We start from the raw sequence: 21,669 nt of genomic DNA on the forward strand, positions 1-21,669 counted from the left end.
TCGCTTTCGTACGCTTTGCATATAGGGAAACCCATATGAGTAACTAAATATAAAAATAAATTTAGTTACTCATGGCGAAACCTAACCTCTTAGTTAAATTAAGTATTATTTTCATGACTTCCTACAACTATTTTTTGAGCTTCAAAACATATCAAGTTTTCATTAATTTTTTAACACCTTGTGTATCGAAAATTAATCGTTTTGGAATGTAAGAATTTTTTTTGATAAATTTAGAAATTTGCTGTCAAAATTCTTGTTAATATAATATAACCCTGTAGAAAATAAATGCTTTTACTTGTGTATTTTCATACTTAAAATCAAATTTAATTTGATTTGCCACTAGTATAAAGGAATGGGAAGTAAAAAGAAAGAAATTAATTTATTGATTTATATCACTTCTTATATCAATGTGATAAGTTTTTATTTAACTGTTTATTTCTAACTGATAAATGGAGGTAGACCAAATAAATCTAACGGAGCTTGGTCAAGAGAATTCACTATTAAGTGGGCATCTTTTCTCAGTTCTGCAGATAAATTGTCATCGGGAATCATAATCACTTGCATCCCAGCCGCGATAGCTGCTGCAACACCATTGGGTGCATCTTCAACGACCAAACAGTTTTCGGGTAACGGTTTATCTGGAAATCTGAAGAGGTTGTTGCAAAACTTAACATAACCAATTCAACTTTGAATATATATAAAATTAAACAAACAATTTAATATCTTATCAAAAGTTGCTAGAGTTACAGAGATTTCTTTGATTCCAAATTTTTTATTACCTTGAGGCACATGTTAAAAATATGTCTGGGCTAGGCTTTCCCTTTTTAACTTCTGGGTCGGAACCTCCACAAACTATGTGATTAAATAAGGTGAAAAAGTCCTTATGTTTTGCTGTTTTCACATGAAAGATCTCTTCATATGATGAAGTTGCTACAGCTATGGGAATGTTGTGTTTATGTAAATGTTCAACTACTTTTGCTGTTTCTGAAATTAAATATTGTACAAAGCCAGGACAAAATTGTAAATACGTAAAGAAAGTTGTTCCTAATTACAAGATAAAAAAACTTCTACATAGTTCGAAATATCGAGTTATTTTTATTTAGACAAGAATTTATAAATTGCACGAGAGTAAATACATATATGTCTTTTATGAATACTGAAGTATTTGTAATACTTTAATTATTAACATTTTGTAAATTAGGTATATTTTGGTTAAGTTTATTATCTATAAATAAAAATTGTCAACATCTTATAGATAGATACCTGAAATTACTTGAGCATCTTTCATAACAATGTTATATTGGATTTTATTCAACTCATAAAGTTCTTCTGGAGAAATGGGTAAGTCTAATAACTCTACAATCTTTCGAGGCGCTTCTATTCCTTGTAGGCCCAATATGTGAGACTTAACGGACCAGTCATATACTTTTCCATACTTACCAACAACATTCTGAATGGCTACAGTATACAATGGTTCCGTATCTGCGAGATTTTTAAAAATATATTCCAATATTGTTGTTCAATAAATTATATTGTTTATTTATAACTTTATTAATTTCTGAGTATTACCCAAAAGAACTCCATCCATATCAAATATCACATGGGTGACTCTTTTAATTCGAGAATTCATTTCAAAATGTTATAATTGTTGTACATATATTGAGATTTCAGACTTTTCAGTTTTTATTTTTTAAAAAACTTGTGTATAAAATTCGCTGTTGCCTCAGTAGACCATTGACGTTTTAGTTTACATTTTACATTACAACAAATAAACATATTCAATTTTCTATGGTTTACAACGTCAACGTCTGTGCCATAGACCCACGGTCCGTAAAGAGACGGTCGCCGCATAAGTCAATCAGCCAATAAAAAACAAATACGTCACCAAATTCCTCAGTTTATCTCCCATATCCCATAAGAAAATAAGAGGCAAATTTAAAATTGTCAATTTTCTTGTACTACGCTCCTTTTAACATAAAATAATAAATTTAATCAGTTATGATTATGGTTAATTAACAGGTATTTTGAGTCTAAAATGTTACCTTTACATACAAACTGAACCTCTACATTGGAATTTGGAATTAAAAGGATGAAATGTAAAAGTGTCTTGAATACACACCACGATCGGTCACCAATTTTGACGTTTGGTTACATAATTAACCTAAAATTTGTGTTAATTTTATTACAGATGTCTATTAATATCTATAAACTCTAATAAAATGAAGAGGGGAAGTGAATATATAAACAATTTAGATCTATATTCTCTTGGCTCCAAAATAAAAAGTTTATATGATGTTATTGTATCTGCTTTTGTCTTTAGTTAAATTTCAAATAACTTACCAAAGTACTTTGCAATAGGCTGCAACATAATTTATTTTTGTACTTACCAACTACAGTTTTACAGTCGATGATGTTTCGAATTAAAAAATTCCTAAGTTTTTCCAAGTAAACTATACAGTAGTTTTTGGTCTTGAAAGAGTTTTTTTTCGGTGTTTGGAGTTAAATTGAGGAATAAAATGAAAGGAAGAAGAGGAAAGAAATGTTATTCTCACAGAACTTTCGACATAACATTTAATTTTAAGAAAAATTATCAAGTTTACAATAATATTAAAAACACATTTCGATAGATAGGTACTTAAAATTTCCAATCGCTTTTCTAACAATCACATCAATTTGTTATACAACAATAACAATAAATTTAGTCCTTTTAAAGTGAATACAATCAGGTAAATTAGAAATTTAACATTTAACCTGTTTTTAAGTCTTTTTCTTGATGATAAACTTAATAGCTCTACTTGAAGATTGCATTCAAAGTTTGTCTTCAAAATGTGTCCAGTTATATGATTAAACAAATCGCATCTTTTGCACCTTCCTCCCATATCTTTCTAAGCCTTTTATCCTTAGGAAACACATTAAATGAAGTTTTTAAATTGACTTGTTTAGCACTATAAAAATTATTATTGCAAATTACAACACTACACCTCACTCCTGGCATTTTTACGTAGTAAATTAATAGTTTATATTAAACACTACACCATCAACTTATTAAAAACTATTATCAATAACTAACTAATTACTGCAAAATACCCAAACAACTATGAAAGATTTACTTAAATACCTGGAAAAATGCAAAATTATTAGTAAAGTCGCATGTAAACAAACATGAATTCTAAGTTAGTAATCTTGTGACGTAGCAAGAGTTAAGCCACGCCCATAATTTCTGGCTATTTCTCGACCGTGCGAAAAAAATGCGTGTTTCGATAAAGCAACAGAAAGGTTGAAAAACGTTTGTGAAGTATTTCGAACGGTTCGGAACCAATTTCTGACTCATGTTGGAACAGACCTATTATTATTAAAATTAGATTTTTTTTAAATCTGTCTTAAAATTATATTAAAATAGCGTGATTGCTGTACTTGTCAATCTAGCGACTTTTCATCCTGTTGACGTGATAAAATTCCATCAATATATTATTGGTCTGTTTCAAAAAAAATAATTATTTATACACCTTTTGCTGAAATGAATGATCGAAATTCTAAATAATCCATTCAAATTGATTAAAATTATAGTGATGAAACAGGTTATGCAATAACTTTGTTCCTAGTACTTTAGAAACAGTTTTCAATAAGTCAGACGCAATTGCATTTGATTCGAAACAATGTATTTTGAACCCTTTGATCGATGCGCATATGTATGACTATATTGGAACCTGTTTTGAATTGCTCTAGAAACACAACTAATACAAAACCAATGAAATTACTAACATATTAACAGTTTTTTAGATTTATTTTATTGTAAATGCAGCAGGAAAATAAAGTCAGGCATTTCTTGAATTACAGATGTATTGTTTGAAACGACGATTCAACATTTCCTGATACCAGAGTTTCTCCTAACATTTGTTCAGGAACGGCAGATTGAGAATATAAAGCTGACTTTGCGGCAGAGAACCCAATCGACAGACATCGCGCTTCAGATAACCCTTTAAGGATACCCACTACTATCCCACTTGCTAAACAATCTCCAGCTCCGCTGACATTAACAAAATCTTCTATCACGTTACAAGGATAGTGCCGAACAAGTACTTCACTAGTCTGTTGATAGTTTAGCAATGAATCCGTCGCCAGACCTCTTCTGGCTATTAGCACTCCAGATGGACCAAGCGTTACAATTACATTTTCTATCCAACCCGATGCAAGCTGTTTAGCAAGATATATGGCTTCATCTAGAGGGCTCGAAATAGTTGTATTTTTTGGAATGTTTAAGAAAGTTGTAACATGCTTCAGTTCATTTAAATTAGGTGTAATGAGTTTTATAGCTTTCCAGTAAGGGGTTTTAAAGGGTTTGTCGGATATTTCCACATCTGTTGGTTCAAACAACACTGAAAAAAACAGAAAATATTTAATATATATATATATNTTTTACAAAAGGTAAAGAAGATTAATTTCTTATTTCAAGTTATAGTAGTCCCCCCAAAGAAGAAATTAATATAGAATCACAGATATATATATATATATAGCTTTAATTTGAATGTATAGTGCAATTTTTGTATTGTATTTGTATTCAAATTCACCTTGTTCTTGCATTTAGGTATTTTTATTCTACCCGCGTGCAATGGAGAAAGATGTACCTTGACAGCGATATTAATACAATATCCGAAGATTTATATATTTGCGAAAGAAACGATTTCATGCAGAAAGTGTAAAAGCAGTGGAGGCAAATGAAAAATATCGTTCATTTTATTATCTCCAAATTACTCTTAACCTAGATAAGTTTTGACCATTAGAAGCATCTATTTTTTCTTTTAGGAAGAAGAAGATAATTCGGCTGTCAGCTGTCACTGTCAATTGACTGTCATTGCTGTCAATAATAAAAAAGAGAACTGTCCAACGGTTTAATCAACACAACAGAAAAAATGGCGATGAAAACAAAAACAGGAATTTGTGCTATAGCAGTAACAGTTGTGGCCTTTCTATTTGTTTTGATATCTTTTTGTACTCCTTACTGGCTAGTAAACGACGGGAAAATAAAAGATCCCAAATTCATACGTATAGGTAAGTCAATAGTTGAAAGAAAATTGAGTAGGAGTGGTCACTTGATTTAGGTGTTGCTCTTGAATTAATTAACAGGTTGATGACTAATAGTTAATTGTAGCTTTTTTAAATCCCTTGTCACATATTTTGACATTGTTACAGGATTATGGGAGGTTTGTTTTAATAATTTTGAAGATTTTCGTCACCAGTACGACTACAGATTTACTGGCTGCTGGTGGGTGTTTGAAGAAGAATATTATATTATTTTCGACTTTCTACTACCTGGATTCTTCATTGCGACTCAGTTTTTCTATACCCTTTGCATGACCCTAGTATTAATCGGCGCATTCTTCACATGGATGTATTGCTTCTGTAGCAGGGACCATGACAAATATCTCTTGCTTCTCTTAAGTAATGGTGCCAATTTAATGCTTGGAGGCTTTTTCGGATTCATAGCTGTTTGTATTTTCGGGGCCAATGGCGATAATAGGGACTGGATGCCCCACTGGCAACATAATGATCTGAGCTGGTCATTTGGCTTTGCTTGTGTGGGATCTTTGCTACTTTTGCCCGCCGGTGCCTTGTTCTTGGTGGAGGCACGTAGAGCGCGTTATCGTCGCTTGAGGGGATCCCAGCCAGCGTCTCAGTATAGTATGGATGTTAGGAAGGAGCCTGCGGCTTACCATACTGATATTTAGAACGTTATAAGTCCGTTTTAATAAGATTTACTGCCGTGGCTTATTAAGTTGTTTATTTAGAGTTGTTTTTTTTTATTTTTATATGAGTCATAATATTTAGGTAGGTCCAAATTTAGGAACTAATTTTAAAAGTTTAAAAACGAACAGAAGGAATGGTATTAACTAAATACTGGAAGTATTATATTTATAATCTTTTAACCAAAAGCCGTCCAAATATTTTTATATTTTTTGTATTATGTAGTTAATAATTAAAACCATCACTAATTTTAAATCCGTCCGTAAATGTGATTACACTCTGTTTTTAATATAAGGAATAAAAATGAGGTTCCCAAGATACTAAGTGTATCTAACCGCCAAAAATCAGTGTTTCCTTTAATTCGTAGTTATAATAAAAAAAAAACAAACAGGTGATTGTTGAATGTGAATAATCAACAATATTATTGTTTTTTAATGTTGACCTGAAGCTTTGGCCGAGAGGAATGGGCCTTAGCACTATAATTCCCCCAAAAAACATTGTACATTGTAGAAGACTCGACCATTGTTCTAAATAGAAGGTTGTTTAAGTAAAATTATGTATTCATAGATTTATATTATGGACTTTTGTACAAAATAAAAGATTTCATGAACTGTGGAGTGTATTATTTTCTTTGGAAATAGTTCAAGTATATCCATTGTGTAAAATGCGTTTGAACCTTGGAAGTAATTGGTGTTTTGCAACGATAATACGTTCTTTGAGATGAATATAAATTGTTATAACTACGTGGGACATATGTACAACACGACTTTTTTGTTTAAATTATTAATATGTGACCAAATATAATGTGGTGTTAATGATGCCCTTTTTTCCGGTTTGGGACCTGATCTATAGAGAGCGGCTCGATTTAAGTGGTTCGTCGTTATCATTTATTAATTTTGGGATGGAGGGTAACAACTAGAGACGTCGCCGTCGTCAGACTGACATTTTTATTACAATATCACGTGGTGCTAAAATTTTATATATTTTATGAAACGTTAGAATAATCCTTGAAAAATATTGATTACGCAATAAAACCGTGAAGAAAGTAATTTTGCCAGTGATTAAAAATGTGTATTTTTTTTTCTAAATCAAATGATATTTGACACCTTTGTTTCCGCCTTGAATTTTGCTCAACAAAATTGTCGTGTGTAGAAAACATTATGTACGACGTGGCAATACGTGTCACGTATAACTATGTTTCTGCCTTTAAATTTGTACCTATACATTAAATTTAATATTATTACGAAAGCAACAAAAAAGTCTTGTTACGCAGAGCATCGGAAAATCAAGTTATCATAATATATTGCCGAGTTCAGGAAAACAATCTCTATCGGATTAAACACATAGTTTACAAATAAAAATGTTTAAAGAAATAAAAAACGATCGCCTGTCATTATGGTACATTATGTCTTGAAATCTTGAAAACAATAGTACCTAAATGCTAGTTTATAATATTTTTGGAGCTATTAAGGCCAATTTTCTGTTTTCTAAAACAGACCAAAAATGACGGAGTTATTGTTTTCTATAAAATATTCGATATTATGCATACAAACTCCAAGCGCTGGATTACAGCCTCATTCATTTAATGTTATGCCATGATAGAAAATATGAATATAGTGCTAACAAGTTTTCTATGACGTATGCCGCTCGCTAGTAATGGTGGAACAGGTCAGTTGAGGTAAACGTAACGTCGTAAACAGTCTGCAGGTGTGGTCAAAGATAAAGTTTCTGTCGGAAGAATACGTTGAAAGCCTTTGGCATAAAAATTATAAACAAAGTTTGTTATTAAAAACAGTGAAATATATTGATTTAGTTAAAAATAATTTAACTCCGTATTTAACTACGGAATTTAAGCAGGAGATTTAAACAGTGTAGTGGTTGTTGACATTATTAGTGACTCAATGGTGGAGTACGAAGAAAACGAGGTAAATAAAAGTTACGCCCAGTTCTAGCTCTAGGTTTCTGTTATTTTCAAATCATTTCAAAATAAATTACAAATATCGGTTTTTTAAATTCCACTTTACCTAATTACACAAAAGTTGTGGGCTTTTAATTCATTCTCTTCTAATGTGTGTTTTTGAAACGATTTGTTTATATTGTTACTAATATATTCTATGTTTCAGACGAAGAAGAGATCACTAGAAGGAAATGTGGCTATTGGTTTCTTTGTCATAGCCTTTGTGCTGATCGTGGTAGCCTTTTCAACGCCAAGTTGGTTAGTTTCTGACTACAGAATAACCGGTGCCAAGATGGACCGCCTAGGACTATGGACACATTGCTTCAGGTCACTCGCAGACCCCTACGATATCTCCAATCGCAGATTCTTCGTAGGTTGTCGATGGATATATGACCCGTTTACGACCGGATACGACAAGATACGCGGCTTCCTAGTTCCCCCATTCATGGTGGCCACCCAATTTTTTTTTACGTTATGCTTCATAGCAGTCTTGCTGGGTGCGATTCTGACCTTAGTTTACTTTTTATGTTTTGGACCTGACCAGAAAATGTTCGTTTTACTTATTCTGCTAGACGCGGGGATTCTATTAGTCGGAGGTGTTTCGGGGGCCATTGCAGTGATTATTTTCGCCATTCGAGCGAATAAAGGCGATTGGATGCCTGGTCACGATAACAACTTCTTCGGGTGGTCCTTTGCGTTGGCTTGCATAGGCGTTGTGGCGTGTTTGATAGCTTCAACGTTATTTTACACGGAAGCGTACGTCCAACGTCGAAAGAGGAGGATGTTGAAGGAATCACAAGCTCGTTTTGAGATGGAGCCCGAGACGAAGGGTTGGTAGACCAAAAACATCATATTTACAATTTTCTTGACTAACCGTCCTTTCATGTACAAAAATTGTTAGTTGTCAGTTAATACGTCTAGTTATAGATATTTAGTTTTATACCGATTGGCAAGATTTCATTTTTTATCCCTTTTCTCCAGTTTTAATAAATAATAAATAAGGCTGTGCTTTAAATTGTAGCACAGGCTAAAAGCTATTTACGATCTATAGTTGTATATAATTTATAAAAATAACATTCATTTCGAATACTAATATATCGTATAACGCTGTTTTATATCAATATAATTATGACATATTGTGAAAATAAAGTTTGCAATCATTGAAATACATCAGATTATAACGATTGTTTATAATAAACTGTAAGAACAATTTTGTAAATGTTGTGGTGCCTTCATTGTAATATATTTTATATATAGGTATCCCTTCACGTCTAGGTATAGATAGATCTGTATATTCAAAAAATGACCCGAACTTTATCTTTCGGAATGATACCAATTCAATTTGTATTTTGCTATAATATAAAATTTTTAAGACATTAGATAAATAATACTGTTATATTAAGAAGTATGTCTTTAATTTAGTTTAATTTTAATGCATTTTTGTAACTGATGCCGTCCTTTTAATATTTTTTATGTAGAAATATATTAAAAATAATTTTAATTTTGACGATTTTAATAAAAAAATATTTTTATATGTTTATCTCTCTCATACAGATTTATGATGCTCATTTTTTATTCAATAGAAATTCTTACAGACCACTAAAAAATATTGAGATAAGTTTATGCTAGTATTATAAAAATTATTTAGCACGATAGATATGCCAGTTTATTTTAACAATTGACACTCAAAATAATAGTTTAATTTTATTATTCTGCAAAAATAATTTTGGAAAAAATTACGTGGATCGAGTTATACAACAAAATTTAAAAATTGGATATTTTTGTGGTGCACATCAACAAAACAAATCTAGAGATAGCTAAATCCACTTTAGTTCGAAGCATTTATACAATTTAAGACTTTTCCGTACCTTCAACATACACAAAACGTTTAACCTGACCTATCAGTTTAATATTTTTTAAATTTTTATTAAGAATTAAAAAAAGCGCACATACTGTCTTTAGACACCATTATTTTAAGATGTCTAAAAAATTATTCCTTAGGTACCTATTTATCCTGGAATAGTTATTCAAAAACGAGTTTCAAATATTTCTGTTCAAATCAGTGTTGCCAAATGTACGTTAATTATCGTTTTTATACGATAAACTTGTGTGGATGTATGTACGTTGGAAAATACGATATAATTCGTAAGATTTTTTTTTAGTTCATGTGAGATACATACATGAAGAATATATTGAGATATATTTGATATTCCTGAATTGTAGAATTATATTTTAAATTATAAAATAAAACAAATGTGTATACAATTGAATTGAAATTTAAATTATTTACCTGTAATATACCTACCTAATAATGTTTTCCCTTTCGAAAAGTGCAAGTTTTAGGGCTAGCTGGGAAATGCCATTGTTTCTTAAAAAAATTCTATGCAATTTTTGGTATAAATTAATAAGTAATAGAATAGTAATAAATATATCTCACAATTATTAATATAATATGTAGGGAGTTTAACGTTTATTTGTGTATAAAAGTTTTGTGTGAAAGGCTGAAAGGTGCTAGACGGATAAAAAATTTGGATACATAATATGTAATTATAACAAATTTTTAAAGAACGAATTTTTTTGTAATTTTCTTTTTTTAGATATTAGTCGTCCATATTTTGTTTTTATTTATCCTAGCCTTCTTTATGCAGGTAAAGGTAAGTATAAGAAGTAAATTAATAAGATTTGGATATGTGCGACAATTTTTCGATTTCCATACGATAATTTGCTTTTACCAATCTGGCAAGTGGCAATGCTGTCATAATGTCAAATAGGTGTGGTTTTGTAGTTTTGAATAAAATCCCTAGATTGACAGTTTTCATTGTTTTGTTTGTAATTTGTAAATGGATAAATGCAAGTGCCAACTGAACAAGAAATTGACCCATGACTAAGGGAATTAATTAGATTTTATAAAGTTACTGTAATAACATTCGTAATCATAATCAGTATACACAATGAGGGACGTAGAAAAGAATAACTACCCAAAAGCATCAGGTGAGGAACAACGCTAAATTAATTTACAAACGGTGGCACACCTATTTTTTTAGGGTACCTAGTAAATGGAGCTATTTTGACTTATATAGCTGGATTACTGCTTATGATAGCGTTTTGTAGCCCTTACTGGGTGAAGTCCTTTGATGAAACCTTTTCCGATTTCAAAAACATGGGCCTGTGGGAGTATTGCTTCGACAACTACCGTTACCCCGCCTATCAGTTTGATCACTACTTTGATGGGTGCCACCACGTTTTCAGTCAAGAGTACTATGTCATCAGAGAATTTCTACTACCTCCTTGGTTAATGGCAGTTCAAGCCTTCGTAACTATGTCTTTCCTGTTGAGTTTTGGTTCCCAAATTGTCATGGCTCTGCAGTTGTGCCGTTGGCCTCTAGAGTTTGTATTGCAGTACGAGTGGATCCTATCGGCTATCAATTTCGTTTGTATTACTACTACAAGTAAGTAGATGTTATTTTTGATATGTTCTTATAAAACTTGCTGTCGTCGTTTCATTTTAGCCGTGTTCATGTTTTTCGCTGTAGTCGTTTTCGGAGGGTCTTATACACGACGGGATTGGTTGATGTATCCCAATTTTAATTTCTTGAGCTGGGCTTACGGCATGGCGTGCTTGTCAAGTTTCTTCCACGCCTTTGCCGCCGTTTGCTTGTACAAAGAAGCTAGACTGAGCTACGAGAGAAGACGCGAATCGAAGAATTTAATTATGCAGATGCACCCCAACCCGCAGCACCGCTTAGGGTGGAGTATGCAGTAAATAAGTAAAATACACCATATAAAGGGTTTGTACTGGCTCTTTTTCACATTGTTAGAGGTTATAAAGTAGGAATAGTGTTGGCCATGTTTAATTATTAGATCATAGTTGGATGGCGGGTTAAACTTGGGTGTGAGGGATTTTATTAGAGACGCCGTCTAGTATTTTCTTCCTTAAGTTTGACCAGCAAACTAACTATATCATATATAAACAATGGTATTAATAATTAAGTCACATTGTGTGTAGTTACTGGACATTTTGAAGATTTCTGTATACGTGCACGAGATTTACATAAGTATATTATTTTTTATATAGAAATCGTTGAGCTGTGTGGTGCAAAGTTGTGCCTTATCTTTGGGCAAGATATTGTCATACAAATTTTTCTGCATTTAAATCCGCATGTCAATTTAATTTTTGACAAATTCGGTATTGCTTTTGTATTACCGAATGGTACAAATTGACTGATAGTGCCTTTTGTTTGTTAAATTTAACAAAGAGTAATAAGATCAGTGATATAATAATATTTTTCTGATAATTGTTTGCTTGTTTAGCAGTGTGGTTTGTAATTATAGTACAGTCAAAATAGCAACGCATTCATTTATTCTGGATTTTCCAGAATAAAAATTATATCTTTGAAATATATTAACGAAATGTAAAATAATGTGTTATGTAATTATGCTGTAATAAGTTTATACTAACGATATCCGTCCAATTTTTCTAATACTAGTTGAAATTGTATTGTTTCTTATTTTTTTATTTGTGTTAATAAATACTCACTTAAACACAAATATCCAGTATTTTCTTTGAGAACATTTTGATTTTGTTTTTTTTTCTGACTTTTAGGTATATTTCTCAGTAATGATACTTAGATTTACACGTTTCCCCATACACTTGATGCGAGAGAATAATTTCTTTTCTCCAAAAGGGTCTAGCACAAGGGTCGGCAAGTAATTTTAGGTGCGGTCCGGATACTTTTAAAAATTTTTAACGGGGTCCAGAAAAAAATTCATATTTCTTACAAATTCTCATTTAAACTCAAATTTAATCTGCTTACTAACCACTAAGAACTCAAAACACTCACACAATTGTAAAATACTAGAAAAAATGATAAGGTTGGCACTCAAACGTAAAAAAACATTTTTTAAATAATTTATTTGAGTAATTTATACTTTCAAAACACTTTTGGCGGTCCAGTATTTTATCTTCCGCGGTCCGGACCTGGACCGCGGTCCGCCAGTTGCCGACCCTTGGTCTAGCAGGATAAGATAAGGTCATCGGCCCCAGAAAGGTATTTTGAAAATGACTTGTGTGGTAACATCGGCGAGACATAAATCTACCATTGACACAAATTCAGCTTCACATCTCGCTGCGTTCTGGTGATAATTGATCAAATAGGCGCTAGAGCGGGTATTTATCAAAATTGTTTTTTTCAAAAACTATTGCAGCTATCCTAATGAAACAAAAACTGTTCGTTAGAGAAAACATTAGTCTACATTATATATTTTTTATAGAATTTTTCTGTTCTATTTACTATTAAAAAAAAAATAAAAATACTTTTTTTCTAGATTTTATTCTAAGTTCACGCAGAGGTACAATCACAGAAAAAATATATAATGTAGCTTACTATGTCTAGTATTACTACCAAAAAGTGCATAAATATAAAATGGGTGCAACACTATCAAAAAAAATTAAAACTTCTTATGACCATATTAGGTACTAATGACTTCCCATTTGTGACACCATTATCATCTGTTTGTTACTCAAAAATATATTAGGTAGTAGTTAAAAATGTAAGGAAGACTTTGATTTTGACATAAACAGATGAAAATTGTTTGTGGAAATACGTTTTTAGAGAACAAGACGAAACCTGTTGCTTTCCAGCTAGTCGCGTGTGTGCATTGTGTTTTGTTTACCTATCATTTTTATGCCACCACCACTATAGTAACTCGACTTCAATTATCGTGTGCGGCTTGTTTCGGATTATTAAATTTTTTTTATACTTAAACTGTTTTATTTGAATTCGCCTCAGGGTTTCAGTTTGATTTACCTATTTTATTTTATTTTTATTTATTTTGTTTTGTTTTTGTTTTGCTTTATTTTATTGGTTTTATTTTGTTTTGTTTATTTTTTAATTTAAGACAGTTTTTTTATCGTTGTACTTGTAACGTGTGAGCTGGTTGTTAGCAACCTAGCCGGCCACGCTCCGATCATTATCGACACTCGATTCAAGCAACTTCGCGCTGGATCAAACTTTATAAAAAGAATTCGCAACTACGTCAAATCACCGTCTACGATTTAATATTACAACGAAAAATTCCACGTTGCAAACAACCAGCTCACACGTTACAAGCAACAAAAATTTTCCTTTTATTTTAACAAAACCCAAAATCAACCACTACACAGTAACCGTCCAGAGGGGTTTCGCCGACAATAGAAAGAAGCAGAGGCCGCTCCACTGCAACAACAACCATCAAAAAATTGTCTTCTGAAAAAATATAGTAACATAAAATAAAAACAAACAAATTAAAATAAAACAAAATAAGATAAAAACAAACAAAACAAATTAAAATGAAATAAAAAAATAAACAAAACAAAATAAAACAAATAAAATAAAGCAAAACAAAATAAATAAAAATAAAATAGGTAAATCAAACAAAAACCGTGAGGCAAGTTCAAATAAAACACTTTAACTATAAAAAAATTTTAATAATCCGAAACAATCCACACATAATAATTGAAGTCGAGCTACTATAGTGGTGCGGGTATAAAAATGATGCGTAAACAAAACACAATGCACACACGCGACTATCTGGAAAGCGACAGGTTTCGTCTTGTTCTCTAAAAACGTATTTCCACAAACAATTTTCATCTGTTTATGTCAAAATCAAAGTCATCCTTACATTTTTAACTACTACCTAATATATTTTTGAGAAACAAACAGATGATAATGGTGTCACAAATGGGAAGTCATTAGTACCTAAGATGGTCATAAGAAGTTTTAATTTTTTTTGATAGTGTTGCACCCATTTTATATGTATGCACTTTTTGGTAGTAATACTAGAGATAGTAAGCTACATTATATATTTTTTCTGTGATTGTACCTCTGCGTGAACTAAGAATAAAATCTAGAAAAAAAAATAATTTTTATTTTTTATAATAGTAAATAGAACAGAAAAATTCTATAAAAAATATATAATGTAGACTAATGTTTTGTCTAACGAACAGTTTTTGTTTCATTAGGATAGCTGCAATAGTTTTTGAAAAAAACAATTTTGATAAATACCTGCTCTAGCGCCTATTTGATCAATTATCACCAGAACGCGGCGAGATGCGAGGCAGAATTTGTGTCAAAAGTAGATTTATGTCTCGCCGATGTTACCACACAAGTCATTTTTAATATACCTTTCTGGAGCCGCTGACCTTATCTTATCCTGTACAGAGCGTTATGTAAAATAGCAAATATCTACACCCAAATAATCCTAAGAAAATCTAAGGTAATTTTTTATAAGATTAACAAAATATCTGATTATACAAGGTATTCCTTAATGATATGCAAATATTTAAGGGTGTGATTCTACATGGAAAATTAATGATAGTTTCCTTTATAAACTATGGTCAAAAAATGTTCCGTTGTAAAAATACGAGGTGTTAAAATTTTAGGAAAAAGAGGGAAATTAATATTTTCGAAACCGTTTGAGATATTTCAGTGATATTTAATATGTAGTGATAGTTAATAAGGGCGCATGGTTTTCAATACAAACAGAATTTTTAGCTCTAACAGTGGCGTGCATACAAGCACTGACTTTGATATTTTTAAAGAAAAAAATGTACGCTGATGGTTTTGAGTAAAAAAATAAAACCAGTTTATTGTCTGTAATTAATTAATGTTGTTATTGAACAATCACTATCACTATGTACTAAATATCACTGAAATATCTCAAGCGGTTTCGAACATTTTCTTTTTTCTAAAATTTTAACAGTTTCTAGAAAAATGCTAGCATACTTTTAAAAAATAAAGTTCACTCCTTTTTGTAGAACCGGAAGCCTCAAGATCAAATTTAGTTATATCAGAGTAATGACTTTGCGGGTAATTAATGTGTGATAAAATATCAAAACGTTTCAATTTAAAATAATCGAGTTCTTAGGGTGGCTCCATGAAAAGCGAAACAGCGCAAATGTGCTGAATACTGAAAATTCGATAAAACTTTCTATCTCGACATAGTTGTTGAGGGTAATAAATCTTTGACTTAAAACAGAGATCATTGCAAGTTGTTTGAAATTGAGGCTCGTTTTTAACAGTAGACTTTACAAACACCTTGTGACAACTCAAGATTATTGTAACCTCTCCTTAAGTATATATTTTATTATTTGTAATAAATATTTGAAAAGCTCACCTGGTATGGAGTACTTTGTGGCCAATTTGAGGGTACTTTCGAAGCATTCTAGACTTAGATTGGCATCCAAGACTATCAGCGGTGCTGTTTTTATGATATCTTCATTTAGTTGAATCTAAAAAATTTGTATAGATGTGTTTTTGTCGTTCAGTCCTGTGCCTGCACATTACTTCTGATACAAGATAAAATTTGGTAGGTAACAAATGAAAATGGCGCAATCTTACTTATCAGCAAGGACATATTAGTTCTATTATGTTGGTTTACTATATCTGTTTATTATATAAATAGTGATGTGATCTGATAGATGTGTAATGGAACTTGTACAGGGTGTAACACAGCAATAGTTCAAAAATGAAGGAGAATTTTTCTCTTCCTTTGAGAATATTTCCTTATATAAACCCATAAGAGTAAATAAATATTATAATTATAATTTATTTACTCTTATGTATAAACCTGTGTCTTTGAAGCCATTGTGTTTGTGTTAAAGGATGTTAAAGTTAAAAAAAAAGTAGATAAATCACTTCCAAATCAAAGATCCTGAAATGAAATTTTGTATCCACAATACATGAATAAAATGAAAAAATTTGCTTAATATAAATCAATGGGGTAGATGTGAGGTACTTGTTACATTTTCCACACAAATTAACGCCAGCAGGTGAAACATTTTTTTTGCATTTTTTGAAATATGACCTTTATATTGAAAAGAATATTGGTACAGATTAGAAATTCGTTAAAATGATATATAGGTCTGAGGGATTTTTAAAATTACATATTTAAACGATTTTTCAAAAAGCGCCATGACTATATTTTAGTTTTTGTACGAATACTTGTTTTTTAAAACTATAAGCAGACTATGTATCTGAAAAATGAGAGAGCTTCAAGAGCAAATGTTTATACATAATGTCCCATAACTAGGCCATACTTCAGGGGTAGTTTTATCGACTGCAAAAAAAGTTACAGATTTTCAAAAAACTTCTTTTTTCTTGAACAACATTTTTATAAACACATCAGTGCTATTTACTGTTTGGCAGTTTTGGAATATTCAAAGATGAATTACACTTATTTTTTACCCAAAACATAGAGGTCTCGCTAAGAACCCAAGAAACAGTCCTGTTTTTTTACCATATTTTTCGTTTTGTTGCTATTTCTTCACAAAACCCAGGCATTTTGTGAAAAGTGACTATTATAAAAGATATACTTGAAGCATACAGAAGCAGATTTTGGGGCATTCCTATATAAAGTTCATCCTTTTTTGCCGATGCCTATATCTCAATAGGCCAGAAAAATAGGAAAAAAAACTTTCTCACTCTGTGATTTTTATTACAGGAAACTGTAGGTAGGTTTTGACACCACACGCAACCACCAACAACATATAGCGTTTTGAGATATAGACATATACTACGTATACCTGATTTTTCGCGTTCTTTGACAAAACACTGCCAGTATCTCAATGAAGATGCATTTTTTCGAAAAAAGTTTCAAATAAAAGTTGTTCAAAATTAAATTTCTTACAAAATTGCTTCTATGAAATATTTCGATTTTCCCAATATAGTTTTCCTATATATTTTTTTAATGAAGTAGGTACAGATTATGTGAAAATTAATGTTTTAGAGCCAAAATAATGCGTATATCGCGTATATCATGTATAATGTTTATATCTCAAAACACTGTATTGTTGGTGGTTGAGTGTGTGACATATATTTTCTGACCTCAAAACCTACAATTTTCTATAAAAAAATCTGAGAAAAAAAAATTCGTTTATTCCGTTTTTTTTAAGTCAAATTTTCCTGGTCAATAAACAAAAAATAAATTTAAGAAAGGTACAAATTTAGCAAGAATTAAATAACATTTGAATGAATTCAAATATACCAAAATAGTCGACACTGCGTTATAACTGAAAAAAAATTAAATCCATTTGTATCAGAATCTTTATCAACAAAAAAAATGTGTTAAACATAAAAAATCGTCTCAGGTATTCTTAGCGACTTCTGTCTTAAGTAAAAATAAGAATACCTATGTTCATCTTTGGTTACCTCAAATATCTCCTTATGCCAAATTTCATCTTAAAAATGACAGAATTATCTTGGAAAATTGTAACAAAAAAGAAATGTTTTTAAGAAAGCAAAATTATGTTATTAAAAAATGTTAAAATAAAAATTAGTAATGCAACTTTCTGTAAAAATCAATATAATTTTACAAACTTTTAGCTCCTAAGATTAAGTATTCGTAACTCCTAGACACTTACCACCTCGGGAGTGATTTGCTGGTGAATCTGCATGTCTCCCATCAAGAATTTGCATTCACCCTTCCTATCGAAGACAATAATGCACTGTGCTGTGTTGTGACCTTTCAGCACCCTCAGCATATGCTGGCTTCCTGGAGGAATGAATGTTTTCAGCAGTTTTCCCTGTTCGTCATCACCCACTGTCGATATGAAGTTTGGAGGGTAGCCAAGCTTAGACAGTGATTCGCAGATGTTTCTGCCAACCCCTCCGGCTGTGTACGAGAAGCGCCCATCGTGGATTCTGCCGTCCAGCTGGAAAATAATTGCGCCGATAATAAGATTAAACTCAATAAACAGCTAGTTACTCTTTTTAGTTGATTCACACTGAAACTAAAAAATTTTAAATAACCTCTTGCACAAAAAGGATCAGTCAAGGGGTTATTATTTAATTTTTTTATTTTCGGTGTGACGGAGATACCAAATCAATGACAAAACACATACATCTAAGAGATTTTTATGCTGCAGCAAGCAGATCACCCCTGTTATATACCTTATTTATGGAGAATCCTTAACATCACTTTATTTATATGTATTGTTGGTTGTAGAGGTGATTTTATGAATTCATGTTATACATTCTTTTTCATTTACCGTAATGAAAAAGAATGTATAACAACAGTTGAAATTGAACAATTACTTTTTTCGGCTGAATATGTTGAACATATAAAATAGCATTCTTGAAGGAAAAATTAAAATTAACAAATGAAAAAATAACTGACATTCAAAAGATAACTGTTGGTCAGTTCAATAATCCAACGTGGTTTGTTGCACGGAAGCATAGGTTAACTGCCAGAAACATTGGACGAATATTAAAGGCTTGTAAGAGAGGTAGATTTCCCCCGTCATTATTTCAGACAGTGAGTGGTAAGTTGTAATATTTCGAGAAATAAAAACAAAATATACTTAAATATTATTTGTAGGAAATACAAATTTGGATGGAATAAAGCAAATTCAATGGGGAAGATATAATGAAATGGTTGCTATTGAAAAATTTGAAAATGAACATAGTGTAAAAATAATCAAAATTTATCTTCATTCTCAAAATGACATGAACACAAAACAGAAAAAGTATTTGATTTTCGGTCTCCCCTTCTGTAATAAACAATAAATAAAAAATTGATTGAGATACAACTTGTTTCCTATTTACCTGACTAATTGTTCCCACTTCGCTCTTAATTTCGAGTCTGAAGGAAAGCGAAACATTTTGCACCCTGTTTTATTTGTGTGATCGCAATTTGGTGTGAAACACAAGCCCATGCTAAATATTTTATATACATACACAGATATGATATATAAAAATAAGTCACTAATAAACACAGTAATAATAAATAACAGGCGACACGAATCACAGGTATAATCTAGAATAATTTATTAATTTAATTATTCAAATTTGACTTCTGCACCTGAATGAAATGACGTTAGTAGCGTATTCTGTTTTGCTATTGGTCAATATAAATGGAGTTTTTTTTTTAATTTATTTAAAAGTTATTTAAACATTTTATATTATAACAATGATGTAGGTACAAGTATTTAACATTTAACTACTGAGTTCACTTCGAGAAATTCCTTAAATATCGTCTATATTAGAGAAATTAATCATTTAATAACGTGTTACATTTTTAAAATGAAAATGACACTTATATACTTATAGATTAAGGTTCATTTTAAGTAATCTAATTTTTCTGGAAGAAATTATGACTTCATGTAAGTTAGATTGCATATCTTGTGACGTCACAACAATGTGGTCCAATACAAAATACAAGTGTTTCAACTGTTACTTCCCAGTTTCCCCACCAGTCCCACCACAGTGAGGCCGCAATTTGATGGCTTAAAAGCGTGTCAGTCGTGTCACACTTGCATGTAAATATGTGGTAAGATGGTTAAAATAATGTGTTTACGCGGGAAACTTTAGGCCCATTCTCATTGGATTACAGTGATAGTATATCTTATCTATGGAAGTGATTACAGTGAGTGATGGTAGTACAAAGACTAAGGACATGGACAAGGCAGGGATTAATTTAAAGTAGACAAAAAACAACTTCCTTACAACAAAACAAGGTAAGACTAATTTTTAACAATATAATAGACAGGCATTATTTTATAGAATGGACATACGTAGGTAATAATGAACCCCGCTCACGATATTGTTTTATCTCTACTTGAACTTGAAACGCCTTTTTCAAGACGTTTTCGAACTATAAAATGCTGTAGCTGTCTGTATACCTACTACGAAATTATATTGCTGTCCCCGAACATGCACACAAATTTCCTAAAAAATAATTTGAATGTTTATTTCAAATATACCTATCCAAATTCCAAATGTTTTTGAAATAGATAGGTTGAAAAACGAACTTAATATTTTCTACAGAGACGAACAATTTCCTAATTTGGAAGTAAAAAAAAAAGGTAGAAATATTATACAAGGAATTTAAAAACGTACCTACCTATTTTCAGTAACATACAAATTGTTTTGCCTAGTTTTAACAATTCTCGCAACAAGTGTCTCGGTGGAAAGAAACTGTTCAAGAGTTCAAGTCTTAAATTTTCAATCATCGTCGGGATGTGTGCCAGTTAGGTACAAAAAAAATCGCATATTGAGTCCTTATTGGTGACGACATTTAAAACATGACATGCTTTATTCGAAGAACGGTTAGCAACTATCAGAAACTATTAGGCGCATACACTTTTGCGAAATCGAAGAACAGCAAATCATCAACGCTGACGACAAATTTGATGTTCGTAGAAAGCAACTGACAACTGACGAACTGACTAGTTTCCAAATCAGCTGGAACTATTCAAAAAATTTTTGGTTTGGTACCTACATGCGCATAACTTTTGAACAGTAGAATTTGTAATATTTTTTTATCTTAATACTTGTTAACCTGAGTTTATGTTTATACCTACATACCTATATTTTGTTAAACACGTTATGCAGTGTTTTTATTTAATTTAATTACAAATATAAATAAATTTTTCTAATTTGTATTTGTTACGTAGGTACTTAGTGTAGGTACATATCCAAAATAATAAAAAATATGACAACATACAAAAATACAATTAAATAATTTTTTTATAATATCTTTATAATAATTTCTTATAATAATAATAATTTAAGAATGCGTTCATAGAAAATTTCATATCGATTTAATCTGAAACCAGTTATTTATGGATAAAAAGACATGCGCATTTGATACCATACTCAAACCGTTATAAATCGTTCTTCGAACAAAGAAACATTTCACTAAAACACTGAAGAAGTAATAAAAATCTGATTTTTAATGTATACTAGATATAGCGTTGCCAGATTTTTTTCGGGCAAAGCGGGATTTTGAAACTTTTTGAATAAAAAAGCGGGATTCTTTCGTCCAAAAAATTTAATTTTGTTTAATTTTGGGATAAAAAGTGGGACGTCCCGCCAAAATCGGGACGTCTGGCAACGCTGCGCACAACCCTAACGCCTTTTTCACATGGACGTTGTTTTCCCGGTCGATAGCCGACCGTCAGACCTGACGGCGACGTTTCTGTGTGTAAAGCT

General features: G+C 31.3%; 5 protein-coding genes across 5 annotated transcripts in view; 3 read left to right on the forward strand and 2 right to left on the reverse strand.

The window, feature by feature from the left end:
- Positions 1-378: 378 nt before the first annotated feature.
- On the reverse strand, positions 379-1,752 carry LOC108905785 (pseudouridine-5'-phosphatase). The gene is made up of 4 exons (XM_018708806.1): positions 1,570-1,752; positions 1,264-1,482; positions 780-984; positions 379-646 (listed from the first exon to the last, which is right to left on the reverse strand). Exons 1-4 carry the CDS (start codon positions 1,628-1,630, stop codon positions 439-441), a joined length of 693 nt encoding a protein of 230 aa, XP_018564322.1. The 5' UTR covers positions 1,631-1,752; the 3' UTR covers positions 379-438.
- Positions 1,753-3,765: 2,013 nt separating this feature from the next.
- LOC108905789 (pseudouridine-metabolizing bifunctional protein C1861.05) overlaps positions 3,766-21,669 on the reverse strand; it is a 155,548-nt gene continuing 137,644 nt past the window's right edge. Inside the window, exons 8-10 of the mRNA XM_018708809.1 lie at positions 18,099-18,389; positions 15,854-15,968; positions 3,766-4,376 (exon numbers count right to left, since the gene is read on the reverse strand). Of these exons, the coding sequence (XP_018564325.1) occupies positions 3,832-4,376; positions 15,854-15,968; positions 18,099-18,389 (951 nt within the window). The 3' untranslated portion in view covers positions 3,766-3,831. The remainder of the gene's footprint in view (positions 4,377-15,853; positions 15,969-18,098; positions 18,390-21,669) is intronic.
- LOC108905793 lies at positions 4,850-6,352 on the forward strand. The gene is made up of 2 exons (XM_018708814.1): positions 4,850-5,049; positions 5,191-6,352. The coding sequence occupies exons 1-2, from the start codon at positions 4,911-4,913 to the stop codon at positions 5,724-5,726; spliced, it is 675 nt and encodes a 224-aa protein (XP_018564330.1). The 5' UTR covers positions 4,850-4,910; the 3' UTR covers positions 5,727-6,352.
- On the forward strand, positions 7,408-9,299 carry LOC108905792. Its single transcript, XM_018708813.2, has 2 exons — positions 7,408-7,667; positions 7,866-9,299. The coding sequence occupies exons 1-2, from the start codon at positions 7,644-7,646 to the stop codon at positions 8,535-8,537; spliced, it is 696 nt and encodes a 231-aa protein (XP_018564329.1). The 5' UTR covers positions 7,408-7,643; the 3' UTR covers positions 8,538-9,299.
- On the forward strand, positions 10,500-12,247 carry LOC108905791. Its single transcript, XM_018708811.2, has 3 exons — positions 10,500-10,690; positions 10,744-11,148; positions 11,209-12,247. Exons 1-3 carry the CDS (start codon positions 10,651-10,653, stop codon positions 11,460-11,462), a joined length of 699 nt encoding a protein of 232 aa, XP_018564327.1. The 5' UTR covers positions 10,500-10,650; the 3' UTR covers positions 11,463-12,247.

The sequence above is a fragment of the Anoplophora glabripennis genome, unplaced genomic scaffold (assembly GCF_000390285.2).
Source record: "Anoplophora glabripennis isolate ALB-LARVAE unplaced genomic scaffold, Agla_2.0 scaffold269, whole genome shotgun sequence".
NCBI classification, from domain to species: Eukaryota; Metazoa; Arthropoda; class Insecta; order Coleoptera; family Cerambycidae; genus Anoplophora; species Anoplophora glabripennis.

Bases quoted from the DNA above. Each gene is read 5' to 3' on its own strand.
- LOC108905785 (XM_018708806.1), bottom strand. From the start codon at position 1,630: ATGAATTCTCGAATTAAAAGAGTCACCCATGTGATATTTGATATGGAT. The intron at 1,483-1,569 runs GTAATACTCAGA...AAAATCTCGCAG, and splicing joins TATGGATGGAGTTCTTTTGG to ATACGGAACCATTGTATACT. The intron at 985-1,263 runs GTATCTATCTAT...ATTTAATTTCAG, and splicing joins AGATGCTCAAGTAATTTCAG to AAACAGCAAAAGTAGTTGAA.
- LOC108905793 (XM_018708814.1), top strand. From the start codon at position 4,911: ATGGCGATGAAAACAAAAACAGGAATTTGTGCTATAGCAGTAACAGTT. The intron at 5,050-5,190 runs GTAAGTCAATAG...ACATTGTTACAG, and splicing joins TCCCAAATTCATACGTATAG to GATTATGGGAGGTTTGTTTT.
- LOC108905792 (XM_018708813.2), top strand. From the start codon at position 7,644: ATGGTGGAGTACGAAGAAAACGAG. The intron at 7,668-7,865 runs GTAAATAAAAGT...TCTATGTTTCAG, and splicing joins TGGAGTACGAAGAAAACGAG to ACGAAGAAGAGATCACTAGA.
- LOC108905791 (XM_018708811.2), top strand. From the start codon at position 10,651: ATGAGGGACGTAGAAAAGAATAACTACCCAAAAGCATCAG. The intron at 10,691-10,743 runs GTGAGGAACAAC...CTATTTTTTTAG, and splicing joins TAACTACCCAAAAGCATCAG to GGTACCTAGTAAATGGAGCT. The intron at 11,149-11,208 runs GTAAGTAGATGT...GTTTCATTTTAG, and splicing joins CGTTTGTATTACTACTACAA to CCGTGTTCATGTTTTTCGCT.